At 40.8% G+C, this 18,583-nt stretch overlaps 1 protein-coding gene across 1 annotated transcript in view; it reads left to right on the forward strand.

Annotated features, from left to right (window-relative positions):
* Positions 1-18,583, forward strand: part of LOC128703284 (uncharacterized) — a 74,599-nt gene that overhangs the window by 15,921 nt on the left and 40,095 nt on the right. Inside the window, 7 exon segments of the mRNA XM_070103524.1 lie at positions 1,208-1,376; positions 2,166-2,330; positions 2,540-2,685; positions 3,736-3,835; positions 5,550-5,652; positions 15,966-16,034; positions 17,659-17,784. Coding sequence (XP_069959625.1) covers positions 1,208-1,376; positions 2,166-2,330; positions 2,540-2,685; positions 3,736-3,835; positions 5,550-5,652; positions 15,966-16,034; positions 17,659-17,784 — 878 coding nt within the window.

The raw sequence follows: 18,583 nt of genomic DNA on the forward strand, positions 1-18,583 counted from the left end.
GAGGTTCACATGACCGTGGTCCTGGCACGGGTTTTAATCTTGCAATGACCCGTCTCTGGTTCCCGAAGGAGAAGGGTTCTGCAATGTTGCAACGTATGCTGTTCCAGCACTGCCCTGGGCAGTACATCTGGTGCGTCTCCTAAGCGACAACGCCGTCTGTATCAGCACTAGACTGGCTTATGAAGGTTAACAGCTAGTTTATACTCGACTACTGTCGATTCTCAGGCGCTGGATGGCCAATTCTGATATTGCTCTTCCCCAAGAATATGATAATGATAATATACCAACGTTACCCCTGTCAGCATATTAACAATTAATAGCGCTAATTCATTAACAAAGCATGAGTGTCAGCCGGTTATTAACAACAGTGCGTCACTGTCAGCGCATAGCAGTTTAATATAACAGTTGGTCTAATATCATCAGATCAGTGAAAATAACAGATAAATCACATATACATAAAGTCTTAGTTCAGGCTTGATCCTCCGGAACGCAGATAGAAGCTTTCAAGAAGCTAAACAGCCAAGTGTTTTTGTGGACCTGATAGTCGCTAGCAGAAACAGCCTGCTTGATCAGGTGGTCAACAGGGAAGCCAGGCTTCAGGTTCGTGATAGAAGAACCCTCAAAACCAGCCACAGGTACAGTCACATGTCCGCTAACCGTACTTGGTGGTTTATTCGTTACGTAAAAATACATCGTCTCCTAACAAGGGTCTCAATTATATTAGGTACACACAAATAACAGGCACACAGCTATAGGGTACACAAATATTAGGTACACAGATATTAGGTGCACAAACAGGTACACAAGTATTAGGTACACATAAATATTAGGTACGCATAAATATTAGGTACACATAAATACAGTTACACAAATTAGCATATATAGTAACATGTGTGGAAATTACCTAGGATAAGTCAGCATCCGCTGGCTTACCCAAGATAGAATCGTTCGTGAAAACCCGCATTTGGGGTCACACTGTGACTCTTAAAAATCTTCCATGTTTGTATAATACGCAGTTGCATGAATCTTATTAGACCAACATGGTTCAGTGGACAGAACACTTACTTGCTAGTTTAAAGACTGATTTCCTTGGGTTCCAGCTCGAAATATACAGATAAATTATTCTCCCGTGTTTCTGCCAAGTATTGATTACACTTTAGTTATTAATAATTTTGTACAAGTGAACTACATTATCTCGTCTCAACAGTTCATGGAGCGGGTATGGTGACGAGCTGGCCTGGGCGGCACTGTGGCTGGCAAGAGCCACTGGCGACGATACTTACCTCGATCGCGCTAAGGGACACTGGGACGAGTTCGACTTCTTGGCGGATGACGTTCAGCAGTTCTCATGGGACGACAAGAGGGCTGGAGTCTTCGTGAGTTTCCTCTTATCCTTTATTATAGCCCTGGGGAAAAGCCTGTCTGCGGGGATTAGCGCCTCTATCATTAGTGGATGAAGAATCGAGCCTACATTATACCTTAGACTGAATAACCCACACGGTTATGGAGATTCATTTAACTAGATATGAGAACCATTTAAAAAATCCGCCGGAATTTACACATCACTAGTCACACATTTACACCCCTTCGTTTTGTAAATATGCAAGGAATAATATGGCATATATTACTATTATTTTTAGTTATATATTAGGAAGAAAAATTAAGTATATATATATTAGTACTGAGAAACAACACTTAAATGTATGGTAATGGAATGTGAAACGTAGTTCCTTTATATAATACTTTCATATTATCTACGTTTCGAAACGTAGTCTAAAATATGTATATGAAATAAGTACCTAACCGGCTAATCTGGGATGGGAAGACTCCCTTATTTAGACAAGTTCCCAACAGAAAGAGTTTTTTTGGATTTAGTTCTGAAAGTGTGAAATCTTCTGCTGAAATGGGTCTTATAATTTCTCTCTCTCTCTCTCTCTCTCTAGGCACATGTCGATTAGATACTAGGCCTGTTGTGAGTGTGTAGGTGTGTATATATATAGTGTGTGTGTGTGTCATATATACCATTTTGTCCTAGGCACATGTCGATTATATATATAGTGTGTGTGTGTGTTAGTGTGTGTGTGTGTGTGTGTGTGTGTGTGTGTGTGTGTGTGTGTGTGTGTGTGTGTGATTATCATATAGAATATGTATCTTCATCATTACAGGCACTTCTCACCTTGCTGGATGGTTCTTCGGAGTACTCTGATCCCCTCGTCAAGTATCTGGACTGGTTGAAAACCACTGCCCCGTACACCCCTCAGGGTCTGGTCTTCCTCGACCAGTGGGGCGCAAACCGTCACGCTGCAAATGTTGCCTACATCTCTCTTTGGGTCGGTTATTTTCTGGTCTTCCAAGAAAACCATTAAAAATCTGTCACTAAATAACTGAAACTGAAGTTTTTGCGATAATTAGACATGATGCTTGTCAAATATAACGAAAACTTGAATAGCAGGACCTTCCTTGTATGTGCCAGTAAACTTGCTTCATTGTTTCACCATTCTTTTTGCTCCTAATCTAGTGTTTAATTGAATATTTTTAGGCCGCCAAGCACGGCATTGATACAGCAGCCAACGAAGAATGGGCCAGAGGCCAGATCGGTCAGTTGTTGGGAGACAATCCTTTATACCAGTCCTTCGTGGTCGGCTTCGGTGAAAATCCTCCTCAGAGGCCCCACCATCGCTCCAGGTAATTTGTGTGAAATATTTGTAACTGATTTGGGGTATTTAAAATGTATACATGTTTTATAAGCATGAATTTGGGTCTGAAATATGTTACGAACACAGTCATGATTGGCTGCTTGATCAATTTAAGTCTACCAATTGGAGAATTGGGTTTTGGTGGAAGTCTCGATTTGAAAGCACGGCAGAAAATGGCTCAGCCAATAAGGCGGCAGCTAGAAAATGTAGTTTACTGATTTGTTGTTCTAGCCGTGACCGAGTAATCTGATCTGTTACGACTGGCTGTTTTGACTTAACCAATCAAAAAGGGTTCTGCCTTGCGGTAGGTATGAGACGGGAGCTCCACACTTCGCTTTTTCTTGCGTCACAAGTCAGGCATCTAAGAGCCCCGTCAGGGCGAATGTGAAGCCTAGTGCGTACAACACCGGAATGCAGTGAATGTAATCATTAGTCTCAAGGAATTATGATGAAATCACCTGGTCCCCACCATAGGACTATTAATTGCAACTTTAATCATCGATCCTCCTTAGGGAACCAGTGACAGTTCATCATTTAATTGATACCTATGTCAGGACATGGTTCTTGGAAAATGCATAACCTTCTAGCCTTAGGGGGTCAAAGGATATAAAAAGAGGTGTGCATCTCACTGCAAATATGCAGAGAGTTTAATTTAATATCTTCTTTAGGGATAAGGGTTACCTTGAATGGTGCTGAGCTGCTTGCTGCGGCCTGAATGACCCTCTTGTAGGTGATACGTTTTGAAGCCAGTTAATCAGCAAACCCAATGAGCAAACACTAGGACATATCTATTAGAAAACGTTTCGGGTCCTGGGACCTTGATCACCTTGATCAAGACCCAGGACCGAAACGTTTTCTAATAAATATGTCCTAGTGTTTTTTTCACGTGTTTTTCTAAAGCAGTTTATCGGTATTTACTACTAGGTTTATATCATAAACCAAGATTATCGTCTACTTATCGTCTATTTTCCCATCATCGACTAAGACATGTATGGCAGGAGACAAGAGTTTCTGATGTTATTGTTTTTTTTTACCTCAGCTCCTGCCCGTCTCCTCCACAAACCTGCGACGGAATGATGACTTACGACGGCCCCAACCATCATGTCCTCTACGGTGCCCTTGTTGGTGGACCAGCACAGGTACGTCTTAGCACCTCACTTAACATACTGCCAGAAATCAAATCACGGGACGGGTGGGGGTTGAACCCGTCTTGGTATTACGATTTCGTGAGTAACAATGCAAGCTTAAGCATCAAACCTGACTCACGAAATCGTAATGACACGATTACAAACCATACCATGGGTAGGGTTAGAACCCTCAATCAAAGAGTCACAAAACTTCAGACCGTCGCGTTAGCGGTCATTTCAGTAAGCAGCGTTAGTAATTTATAATGCATACTCAAATGCTACAAAAGGATCGCTTATACAGAAGCATCTAACATCATAGCTAGTGAGTGGGATTCAAAACCATGTTCTAACATTACAGTCACGAATGATATTTAAATGCCGAACTAATTCCATATATCTACAGTAATTTATAATTTCTGTTTAGTCCATGGCTTCGAGTCCAGCATATTAGCCATGTACTAAAATGCTTTTAGATGAATTAGACACAGGTGCAACACTTGGGTATCTTTGTGGAAACCTTTCGCCAAAGGGGCGAAACGTAGGCCTAATTTATCAACTTGGCCCGGTGGTCTGGTGGCTAAAGCTCCCGCTTCACACACGGAGGGCCCGGGTTCGATTCCCGGCGGGTGGAAACATTCGACACGTTTCCTTACACCTGTTGTCCTGTTCACCTAGCAGCAAATAGGTACCTGGGTGTTAGTCGACTGGTGTGGGTCGCATCCTGGGGGACAAGATTAAGGACCCCAATGGAAATAAGTTAGACAGTCCTCGATGACGCACTGACTTTCTTGGGTTATCCTGGGTGGCTAACCCTCCGGGGTTAAAAATCCGAACGAAATCTTATCTTATCTTATCTCTGAACTATTTATCTACAAAATACTTTTAGATGAAGTTATATAACATTATCATTTGTGGCAGAGTGATGATACGATTAAGAGGATAAATATCAAAAATCGCCTGATTAAGATAAGATTTCGTTCGGATTTTTAACCCCGGAGGGTTAGCCACCCAGGATAACCCAAGAAAGTCAGTGCGTCATCGAGGACTGTCTAACTTATTTCCATTGTGGTCCTTAATCTTGTCCCCCAGGATGCGACCCACACCAGTCGACTAACACCCAGGTACCTATTTGCTGCTAGGTGAACAGGACAACAGGTGTAAGGAAACGTGTCGAAATGTTTCCACCCGCCGGGAATCGAACCCGGGCCCTCCGTGTGTGAAGCGGGAACTTTAGCCACCAGGCCACCGGGCCACACCTGCCTAGTCAAAAAAAAATGGTTATTAGACAAATCTATAAATTAATGGTTTGAAATGTGAATAGGAATTTCTAACTAATTTTACCATTTAGCTTCATAAAAAATATTACTAAAAATACAAGAATTTTGGTGCTACTTTCGGAGTTATTTTTCTAACCCAAAATATTTTTCAATTTAGTTTTTTTTCTTAGATTTGACTGACGGAAAAAAGGCAGATAGGGAGAAAATTAACATATAATAACTGAAGGTGCAATTTACCATATTGCACAGAATAAAACTGAACTTTAAAACTGGATTATGATATTTTTCATCTGTTTTGAATATTTTTCACGATGTGGCGTCAATGGTTTAGAAAAAACCATTGAAGAACGAAACACTTGTGTGCAACATTAGTCCCAAATGTTGCACAAGCGTCCCAGTCTTCATTTTTCACCTTGCATTTCTGTTTACCAAGTGTTTACCTCTCTCAGGACGGCACCTACAATGACGATCGTCAGGACTACCAGCACAACGAAGTAGCCTGCGACTACAACGCTGCCTACAGCGGTGCTCTGGCTGCTCTAATCGAGCTCAGCTAGAGTCCAAATGAGCCCGATGCCTTTTTTTTTCAAGCCGTGTGATATTCTTTGCGTTCTTGTAGCGGCAGTAATAAATGTAGCGGATTTTTTTGTATTTTTATTGCTGACCACAGAGGTACCGGAAAAGGCTTACAGAAATACCAAACAAAGGCTTACAGGGATACCAGAACAAAGGCTTACAGAAATTCCAGAAAAGGCTTTCAGAGATACCAAAGGCTTATAGGTACCAAAACAAAGGCTTACAGATACCAAGCAAAGGCTTACAGAAATACCAAACAAAGGCTTACAGTGATACCAAAGGCTAACAGATGTAATTAAAAGAATTTTACAGAGATAATTAAAAAAGGCAAACAGAAGTAACAAAAAAAGCTTACACATGTAATAAAGAGGTTTGCATAAGTCCCCACTGAGGACCATTAAGACCACAGTGATGGGAGTAGTAGGGACGGATAGAGCGTTGATGAAGGTTGTACGTAAACATTACTAGATAGAACATTAAAATGGTATAAAATACCGACAGGTTGTTAGGTAAGACACATATGCAACAGTTAGGTATCTTTATTTCGAAACGTTTCGCCTACACAGTAGGCTTCTTCAGTCGAGTACAGAAAAGTTGATAGAAGCAGAAGAGACTTGAAGACGATGTAATCAGTCCATCACCCTTAAAGTTTTGAGGTGGTCAGTCCCTCAGTCTGGAGAAGAGCATTGTTCCATAGTCTGAAACAATATGGAGTTGAAGTGACAGGATGGAGCCTTATATAGCGCCAGGAGGTGAGACGTAGGTTACTTCTGCTTCTATCAACTTTTCTGTACTCGACTGAAGAAGCCTACTGTGTAGGCGAAACGTTTCGAAATAAAGATACCTAACTGTTGCATATGCGTCTTACCTAACAATCTGTCGGTATTTTATACCATTTTAATGTTCAATCTGTCAGACACTGCAACACAAGGGTATCTTGGTACAGACCTGCAATCAACTTCGACTACCTCTACTAGTGAGAACGGCTGGATTTGAGAGGGACCTGACCTCCCAACATCTGCGTTCTACTAGTGACCTACGTCTCACCTCCTGGCGCTATATAAGGCTCCATCCTGTCACTTCAACTCCATATTGTTTCAAACTTTGGAACAATGCTCTTCTCCAGACTGAGGGACTGACCACCTCAAAACTTTAATTAAGGGTGATGGACTGATTACATCGTCTTCAAGTCTCTTCTGCTTCTATCAACTTTTCTGTACTCGACTGAAGAAGCCTACTGTGTAGGCGAAACGTTTCGAAATAAAGATACCTAATTGTTGCATATGTGTCTTACCTAACATTACTAGATAGGTAAGGCAAAATGGCCTGACCACTATAGTCAGGTCATTTTAGTGACCTATAATCGTGGTACCTATGGTCAGGCCATTTTAGTGACCTATAATCGTGGTACCTATGGTCAGGCCATTTTAGTGACCTATAATCGTGGTACCTATGGTCAGGCCATTTTAGTGACCTATACCCGTGGTACCTATGGTCAAGCCGTTTTAGTGACCAATACTCGTGGTACCTAACTAGATCAGTAAACAAAGGTACCATTTCCTTGACTGGGGCCTTTTCATTAGAGAGAAATAAAGGTAAAATGCAGATTTGCTTAAAATTTAAGGTGTATTTAAGTGATTTTCCGGTTTTTATTGGGTATATTTAAACCCGATTAAACGGTTTTTGTCTTGGGTTTATTTAGAACCGTCTAAACTGTTTATCCCTTATCTTTACGGTGTTATTTAAACCCGATTAAACGGGTTATTTCTTGGACAATAAGGTCCTAACTTCACTGGGATACCATGATGCTGGTGACGAGCTCTTGATCAAAGGAACTGGAGGAACTGGTCGTGGACCGGGCCGCGGGGGCGCTGATCCCAGGAACACCCTCCAGGTATACACACACACCGGGTATACACACACACCGGGTATACACACACACCAGGTATACACACACACCAGGTATACACACACACCAGGTATACACACACCAGGTATACACACACACACCAGGCATACACACACACCAGGTATACACACACACCAGGTATACACACACACACCGGGTATACACACACACCAGGTATACACACACACCAGGTATACACACTCACCAGGTATACACACACCAGGTATACACACACACACACCAGGTATACACACACACCAGGTATACACACACCAGGTATACGCACACACACCAGGTATACACACACACCAGGTATACACACACCAGGTATACACACACACCAGGTATACACACACACACCAGGTATACACACACACCAGGTATACACACACACCAGGTATACACACACACCAGGTATACACGCACACCAGGTATACACACACACCAGGTATACACACACACCAGGTATACACACACACCAGGTATACACACACACCAGGTATACACACACACCAGGTATACACACACCAGGTATACACACACACCAGGTATACACACACACCAGGTATACACACACACCAGGTATACACACACACCAGGTATACACACACACACCAGGTATACACACACCAGGTATACACACACCAGGTATACACACACACCAGGTATACACACACACACACCAGGTATACACACACACCAGGTATACACACACACCAGGTATACACACACACCAGGTATACACACACACCAGGTATACACACACACCAGGTATACACACACCAGGTATACAAACACACCAGGTATACACACACAACAGCCTGGTTGATCAGGCTCTGATCCACCAGGAGGCCTGGTCACAGACCGGGCCGCGGGGGCGTTGACCCCCGGAACTCTCTCCAGGTAAACTCCAGGTAAACACACCAGGTATACACACACACCAGGTATACACACACACCAGGTATACACACACACCAGGTATACACACACACCAGGTATACACACACACCAGGTATACACACACACCAGGTATACACACACACACCAGGTATACACACACACCAGGCATTCACACACACCAGGTATACACACACACCAGGTATACACACACACCAGGTATACACGCACACCAGGTATACACACACACCAGGTATACACACACACCAGGTATACACACACACCAAGTATACACACACACCAGGTATACACACACCAGGTGTACAAACACACCAGGTATACACACACACCAGGTATACACACACACCAGGTATACACACACACCAGGTATACACACACACCAGGCATACACACACACCAGGTATACACACACCAGGTATACACACACCAGGTATACACACACACCAGGTATACACACACACACACCAGGTATACACACACACCAGGTATACACACACACACCAGGTATACACACACACCAGGCATACACACACACCAGGTATACACACACTCCAGGTATACACGCACACCAGGTATACACACACCAGGTATACACACACACCAGGTATACACACACACCAGGTATACACACACCAGGTATACAAACACACCAGGTATACACACACACCAGGTATACACACACATCAGGTATACACACACACCAGGTATACACACACACCAGGCATACACACACACCAGGTATACACACACACCAGGCATACACACACACCAGGCATACACACACACCAGGTATACACGCACACCAGGTATACACACACACCAGGTATACACACACACCAGGTATACACACACACCAGGTATACACACACCAGGTATACAAACACACCAGGTATACAAACACACCAGGTATACACACACACCAGGTATACACACACACCAGGTATACACACACACACCAGGTATACACACACACCAGGTATACACACACACCAGGCATACACACACACCAGGTATACACACACACCAGGTATACACACACACACCAGGTATACACACACACCAGGCATACACACACACCAGGTATACACACACTCCAGGTATACACGCACACCAGGTATACACACACCAGGTATACACACACACCAGGTATACACACACACCAGGTATACACACACCAGGTATACAAACACACCAGGTATACACACACACCAGGTATACACACACATCAGGTATACACACACACCAGGTATACACACACACCAGGCATACACACACACCAGGTATACACACACACCAGGCATACACACACACCAGGCATACACACACACCAGGTATACACGCACACCAGGTATACACACACACCAGGTATACACACACACCAGGTATACACACACACCAGGTATACACACACCAGGTATACAAACACACCAGGTATACAAACACACCAGGTATACACACACACCAGGTATACACACACACCAGGTATACACACACACCAGGTATACACACACACCAGGTATACACACACACCAGGCATACACACACACCAGGTATACACACACACCAGGTATACATACACACCAGGTATACACACACACCAGGTATACACACACACCAGGTATACACACACACCAGGTATACACACACACCAGGTATACACACACACCAGGTATACACACACACCAGGTATACACACACACCAGGTATGCACACACACCAGGTATACACACACACCAGGTATACACACACACCAGGTATACACACACACCAGGTATACACACACACCAGGTATACACACACACCAGGTATACACACACACCAGGTATACACACACACCAGGTATACACACACACCAGGTATACACACACACCAGGTATACCCTCCCTTCCTCAGGCCAAAACAATAATTTAAACCATAAACCACCTCTTTCATTTATTATTCAGAGTCAGGCAAGAATAAATTGCTTTTATTTCTTAAAACCTGACCCATTTGGTCTTCTTTGATGCAAACTCAGTGTCAACACTGAGGTCCGTGGTTCGATCCCCGGTGCGGGTGGTAACATAAGGTGTTTCCTTAAGACACCTGCTGTTCACTTAGCAGTAAGCAGGTACCTGGGTGTTAGTCGACTGGTGTGGGTCGCATCCTGGAGACAAAATTAACCCAACTTGTCCGAAATGCTCTGCATAGCAAAGGACTTTCTATATATGTCACTGGTGTCAGCTATAACTTGTATAATTTGTTTGATGTTCATGTAAAAATAAATTATTATTATTATTATTATTATTATTATTATTATTATTATTATTATTATTATTATTATTATTATTATTATTATTATACTATATACGGGTTATTACTGTATTGTTCCAGTCACGGTATTATGCCTTTTTATTAATTTCACCCTAAAGTAGAAACACTCCAGGCCAGCGGTTAACGCACTGGCCTGGAGTTTTACGACTCGCTTGCTATTACATAAGAACATAAGAACATAAGAATGTTGGAACACTGCAGAAGGCCTACTGGCCCATACGAGGCAGGTCCTTATCAAAACGACATCTACATAAAGCTACCCAAGAAATAACTCCCGTACCCCATGACACCAATCAAACCCAGCCCCTCCCACATAAGAACATAAGAACACAGGTAATGAATGGCCTGTGAGACCTGGTCGTAATGGAATTGGAGCAAACAAACTCAGCAGTAGACTATAAAGTACACATTTTGCCTTCACTCACTTATATACAGATATGTACACTATGTACAATATGTACTGATAGAATAATAAGTGTACACGGTGGCAGATGGCAAAGCAGAAGCCAGAGTGAGTGCACTGCACTCAACCAGCAGGTAGGCAAGTCTGCCAATGCTTACCGCAAGTGAACCACGTTGCTTCAGCTTTGGTGGGCTTGTCTGTGATTGGTCAATGAACCAAGGTACTGATTTAACGATGGGTACCCTATCAATCGTTAAACCCATAGCACCCAGTCTGCTGGTTGGGAGGCAGCCTATGTGGGAGTGTGACATATGCCGAATAAATTGTAACATACTCTTTGCATGCCACACTTGTCATGAGTTTAAACCCCACTCGTACCCTGAGTTGTTTACAATCGTGTTATTACGATTTCGTGAGTAATGTCGCTCCTTGCTACCAGCTGTACCACTTAAGTCGATAGAAAAACACAAAATGCAAACACTAGGAAATTTTATTGGAAATTTGTTTAGTAATGATCTGACGTATCAGTTGCTCCACTAAGTAATGATCTGACGTTTAATTGCTCCACTAAGTAATGATCTGACGTTTAATTGCTCCACTAAGTAATGATCTGACGTTTAATTGCTCCACTAAGTAATGATCTGACGTTTAATTGCTCCACTAAGTAATGATCTGACGTTTAATTGCTCCACTAAGTAATGATCTGACGTTTAATTGCTCCACTAAGTAATGATCTGACGTTTAATTGCTCCACTAAGTAATGATCTGACGTTTAATTGCTCCACTAAGTAATGATCTGACGTTTAATTGCTCCACTAAGTAATGATCTGACGTTTAATTGCTCCACTAAGTAATGATCTGACGTTTAATTGCTCCACTAAGTAATGATCTGACGTTTAATTGCTCCACTAAGTAATGATCTGACGTTTAATTGCTCCACTAAGTAATGATCTGACGTTTAATTGCTCCACTAAGTAATGATCTGACGTTTAATTGCTCCACTAAGTAATGATCTGACGTTTAATTGCTCCACTAAGTAATGATCTGACGTTTAATTGCTCCACTAAGTAATGATCTGACGTTTAATTGCTCCACTAAGTAATGATCTGACGTTTAATTGCTCCACTAAGTAATGATCTGACGTTTAATTGCTCCACTAAGTAATGATCTGACGTTTAATTGCTCCACTAAGTAATGATCTGACGTTTAATTGCTCCACTAAGTAATGATCTGACGTTTAATTGCTCCACTAAGTAATGATCTGACGTTTAATTGCTCCACTAAATAATGATCTGACGTTTAATTGCTCCACTAAGTAATGATCTGACGTTTAATTGCTCCACTAAGTAATGATCTGACGTTTAATTGCTCCACTAAGTAATGATCTGACGTTTAATTGCTCCACTAAGTAATGATCTGACGTTTAATTGCTCCACTAAGTAATGATCTGACGTTTAATTGCTCCACTAAGTAATGATCTGACGTTTAATTGCTCCACTAAGTAATGATCTGACGTTTAATTGCTCCACTAAATAATGATCTGACGTTTAATTGCTCCACTAAGTAATGATCTGACGTTTAATTGCTCCACTAAGTAATGATCTGACGTTTAATTGCTCCACTAAGTAATGATCTGACGTTTAATTGCTCCACTAAGTAATGATCTGACGTTTAATTGCTCCACTAAGTAATGATCTGACGTTTAATTGCTCCACTAAGTAATGATCTGACGTTTAATTGCTCCACTAAGTAATGATCTGACGTTTAATTGCTCCACTAAGTAATGATCTGACGTTTAATTGCTCCACTAAGTAATGATCTGACGTTTAATTGCTCCACTAAGTAATGATCTGACGTTTAATTGCTCCACTAAGTAATGATCTGACGTTTAATTGCTCCACTAAGTAATGATCTGACGTTTAATTGCTCCACTAAGTAATGATCTGACGTTTAATTGCTCCACTAAGTAATGATCTGACGTTTAATTGCTCCACTAAGTAATGATCTGACGTTTAATTGCTCCACTAAGTAATGATCTGACGTTTAATTGCTCCACTAAGTAATGATCTGACGTTTAATTGCTCCACTAAATAATGATCTGACGTTTAATTGCTCCACTAAGTAATGATCTGACGTTTAATTGCTCCACTAAGTAATGATCTGACGTTTAATTGCTCCACTAAGTAATGATCTGACGTTTAATTGCTCCACTAAGTAATGATCTGACGTTTAATTGCTCCACTAAGTAATGATCTGACGTTTAATTGCTCCACTAAGTAATGATCTGACGTTTAATTGCTCCACTAAGTAATGATCTGACGTTTAATTGCTCCACTAAATAATGATCTGACGTTTAATTGCTCCACTAAGTAATGATCTGACGTTTAATTGCTCCACTAAGTAATGATCTGACGTTTAATTGCTCCACTAAGTAATGATCTGACGTTTAATTGCTCCACTAAGTAATGATCTGACGTTTAATTGCTCCACTAAGTAATGATCTGACGTTTAATTGCTCCACTAAGTAATGATCTGACGTTTAATTGCTCCACTAAGTAATGATCTGACGTTTAATTGCTCCACTAAGTAATGATCTGACGTTTAATTGCTCCACTAAGTAATGATCTGACGTTTAATTGCTCCACTAAGTAATGATCTGACGTTTAATTGCTCCACTAAGTAATGATCTGACGTTTAATTGCTCCACTAAGTAATGATCTGACGTTTAATTGCTCCACTAAGTAATGATCTGACGTTTAATTGCTCCACTAAGTAATGATCTGACGTTTAATTGCTCCACTAAGTAATGATCTGACGTTTAATTGCTCCACTAAATAATGATCTGACGTTTAATTGCTCCACTAAGTAATGATCTGACGTTTAATTTCTCCACTAAGTAATGATCTGACGTATTAATTGCTACACTAAGTAATGATCTGACGTTTAATTGCTCCACTAAGTAATGATCTGACGTTTAATTGCTCCACTAAGTAATGATCTGACGTTTAATTGCTCCACTAAGTAATGATCTGACGTATTAATTGCTACACTAAGTAATGATCTGACGTTTAATTGCTCCACTAAATAATGATCTGACGTTTAATTGCTCCACTAAGTAATGATCTGACGTATTAATTGCTCCACTGTGATCTGACGTATTAACTGCTACAATAGGTAATGATCTGACGCATAGTTGCTCAACTAAAACATAAAAATCTAGAAGTCTGCTTATCTAGCATTGTTTGCAAGACAATAACAAAGGTAATCATTATTTTAAAGGAAGGAAGCGGTAAACCTGTAAGAGCCTTATAGCACCTGTGTTAATCACTAACAGGGTTCCACAACGAGAAGAAAGTAATCACTAGGAAGGTTCCAAGATTAGAAGAAAAATAATCACTAGGAAGGTTTATTGACGAAAGGTAATCACCAGGAAGGTTTCATGTACGACTGGAAAAATAATCACTTGGAAGGCTTCAATACTACTGGAAAAATAATCACTAGGAAGGTTTCAATACTACTGGAAAAATAACCACTTGGAAGGTTTCAATACTACTGGAAAAATAACCACTTGGAAGGCTTCAATACTACTGGAAAAATAATCACTAGGAAGGTTTCAATACTACTGGAAAAATAACCACTTGGAAGGTTTCAATACTACTGGAAAAATAACCACTTGGAAGGCTTCAATACTACTGGAAAAATAATCACTAGGAAGGTTTCACGACGAGATGAAGAATAATCAGCAGGAAAGTTTGAAGAAGTAAGAAGATAAGCCTGCATATAATTACCCCCGTGAAGGTCACTTTATCAACAGCAACACCATCACCTGGATGTTCCCAAAACTGATACTGCTGAAGATTTCGTTTTGAAAATACTGTTGACGTATGTACGTAGGTACACGAGACCATCACCCGAGCAAGAACATATGGAGACCAGAGAGGGTTCAAGAGTTTGGTACAACATTGGTGTCAGAGCTGAGATTGATGGACTACGAGACCATTAAGAAATTTAACCTCACTTTAGAAGTGAGGAGACCAGGAAAACACGATTAAGATGGCCCTTGTGTAGTCGAGAGGCTTTAAACTCAATAATGCAACCATCTCTCTCTCTGGTACCTTAGAAATTAACGTGTTCTTGATATTTGCGTCCAAATGGATCATGGACGTAATAACTCTCACGTAGACGATAGGTTGTAAACCCAACAAACTAGGTGATGAGCAAGATGGGGGCGAATAAAGATAGACTGAGATGCTAATTTTGGGAGTTAAGGGACACGGATGGCAGCTAGGAACACAAATGGCAACTAGGAACACAGATGAGCCACAACGAAATACATTTTTTAGCCCAAACCAATAAGTATATCAAACTGGATGAGGATATTGAGGATAGAATACCATACACTGTTCCCAAACCAGGTATCATCGAATCCTACAGGCCTGGAATTAATAAAGATGATCGATACTAGTCAAAAGGCCCAGGTAAATGTTTTTGTTCTGCCTCTGCAGCCACAGCCATTTAAATAACTGGGTGATGGCATAAACTACGTGTACATCCGGCTCGTGGGCTATGAAGCCAGCTGTGTTTGAGCTTTTTTGTATTAGGAACTTGATGCTGAGTCGTTGAATGAGAGATAATCTCCAATGGATGCTCTTCCGTCTTCAAAAATGAGCCAGAACTTTATATAGTAAACTCTTTAATGATTCGAATATAGACCTCTGACTATGTTTCATTTAGTTGTGTATGAGACAGGTAAAACTGCAGCTCTTAGGTCATCAACACTGCTGAGTGAAGGAACTGAGTACGTGTATTTAGGCACAGGTAACGTGTATTTAGGCACATAAGTACAATTATCATAGCGTAAATTATTACCACGGGGGTCCTTCATCTTCTGCTTAAAGACTGCTGTGTCAACACTCTTACAGCTTACTCCTGTCCAAGTCCTCTATTACTCCTACATCATTTTACCACATTCCTTACATCCCATACATCCCTGGTAATCTCGTACCGTACACAAATAACCTGCACATAGGAGAGAAAAGCCTATGACGGCGCTTCGGTCCAGCTTGCATCCTATACAAGTCACAGTGACTTGCAAATGGTCCAAGTCGGATCGAAACGTCATGTCTCTCTTCTATGTGAGGGATACTTGTGCATTATTCCAGTCACAATATTGTGCCTTTTTCTTCTCTATTCTCATACCTGTATCAAAAAGCCTCTTCCTACTCTCCTGCAACTCTTAAACACACCCACAACATCTCCCAAACTTTTCAGAGCAACTTTAAACATTTACTTGACCCTCACCTCTACACCCTACTTTTTAAAGCACTTTGAAATCTTCACAAAAAAAATGGATAGGAAGAAAAGTGATAAAATGTGCAAGAGAACTTTCTCCAGATTCTTTTCCAGTGAGTTATGCTGGAAGACGGGACACGGATTACTGGAAAATTGTAAATACCTATTTCTACCTGTGGAATGGAAGGTAATCGGGATTAATCCAAGGATAAGGAGGTAGCTAAAATTCTAATCAAGTATCGTTTACCAGCTTGAAGGCGACCCCATCGAAAAGGTTATGCTGAAGAGGGCCTCAGTGCGATGTCGAAACATGCCCTACTCATCTGATCTTTTGGTTTACATTCACGTGGGTTCGTCTGACCTAGTGACCAGTGTTTCTACAAAAGTGTGTTCGAATTCGAAGTTAATTATTAGGTTTTGACAGGGGTGCAGGTATAGTCACTGAGGTACGTATCTTTCAGTGTATTTTACAGTGCATTTTATATCGCAGTTTTATAGATTTAAGTATCTTTGTTGTGTACATATTACAAGTAACCTCAAAGGCCCTCGAGTACTCGATAGGCTTTCAACTCAATAAATGATACAACTATCTCTCTCAACTTACCTTAGGTAAATGGACATCTGTGCAACTGATGTGATATTTTACTGTGGCAACGTTTCGTTCCCCAGGAACTTTGTCAAAAGTGTTTCGCCCTTGGAGAGCGAAACGTTGCCACAATAAAATGTCACATTAATTACACATGTGCCCTTTTAGCAAATATATTGTCGGTAGTTCTCCTTTTCTCACTGTGCCTTAGAAATTAAAGTTCACTGATATTTGCGTCTAAATGGATCGCAGACGTAAAAACCCTCACGTAGACGATAGGCTGTGAACCCAACAAATTAACATAATACTCCATCACGTAGACGATTGGCTACAAACCCAACAAACTAACGTAATACTCCATCACGTAGACGATAAGCTGTGAACCCAACAAACTAGGCGGTGAGGAGATACATTATATCGTAGTGTATACTGGAAGAGCTTCATCAGGCAGTAAAGCGATAAACGAGTTTTTATTGCTGGGAAAAGCACAATATGGTGTCCAACATATTTTATGTCGAATTATCTCTCAATGACGCATATAACTGATGTCAAAGAGAGATATCTGACGGGTATATAAGGGGTCGGGAACCCTCCTTCTGTACCATAGTCTTCTTTGGTCCGCTGCAAACATGACTGGAGTCCTGAAGACCTGCCTGCTGGGGGCACTCGCTCTCTCCTTCCTTCTCTCAGGTAGTGTTTCTAACTCAAATTCACTTGTTATGAAAATGCACAGCTTCGTCAAAGAGATGTACAGTATTTCAAAGTCATCATCAGTCTGAATTAACTTTTTCAAAGCCATCAGTCTTTAACTTCATCAAAGTCATCAGTCTTTAACATCATCAAAGTCATCAGTCTTTAACATCATCAAAGTAATCAGTCTTTAACATCATCAAAGTCATCAGTCTTTAACATCATCAAAGTCATCAGTCTTTAACATCATCAAAGTAATCAGTCTTTAACATCATCAAAGTAATCAGTCTTTAACATCATCAAAGTAATCAGTCTTTAACATCATCAAAGTCATCAGTCTTTAACTTCAAAGTAATCAGTCTTTAACATCATCAAAGCCATCATCAGCCTTTAACATCATCAAAGTCATCAGTCTTTAACATCAAAGTAATCAGTCTTTAACATCATCAAAGTCATCAGTCTTTAACATCAAAGTAATCAGTCTTTAACATCATCAAAGTCATCAGTCTTTAACATCATCAAAGTCATCAGTCTTTAACATCAAAGTAATCAGTCTTTAACATCATCAAAGTAATCAGTCTTTAACATCATCAAAGTAATCAGTCTTTAACATCATCAAAGTCATCAGTCTTTAACATCAAAGTAATCAGTCTTTAACATCATCAAAGTAATCAGTCTTTAACATCATCAAAGTCATCAGTCTTTAACATCAAAGTAATCAGTCATTAACTTCATCAAAGTAATCAGTCTTTAACATCATCAAAGCCATCAGTCTTTAACATCATCAAAGCCATCAGTC

Source organism: Cherax quadricarinatus, chromosome 85 (assembly GCF_038502225.1).
Source record: "Cherax quadricarinatus isolate ZL_2023a chromosome 85, ASM3850222v1, whole genome shotgun sequence".
Classification (NCBI taxonomy): domain Eukaryota; kingdom Metazoa; phylum Arthropoda; class Malacostraca; order Decapoda; family Parastacidae; genus Cherax; species Cherax quadricarinatus.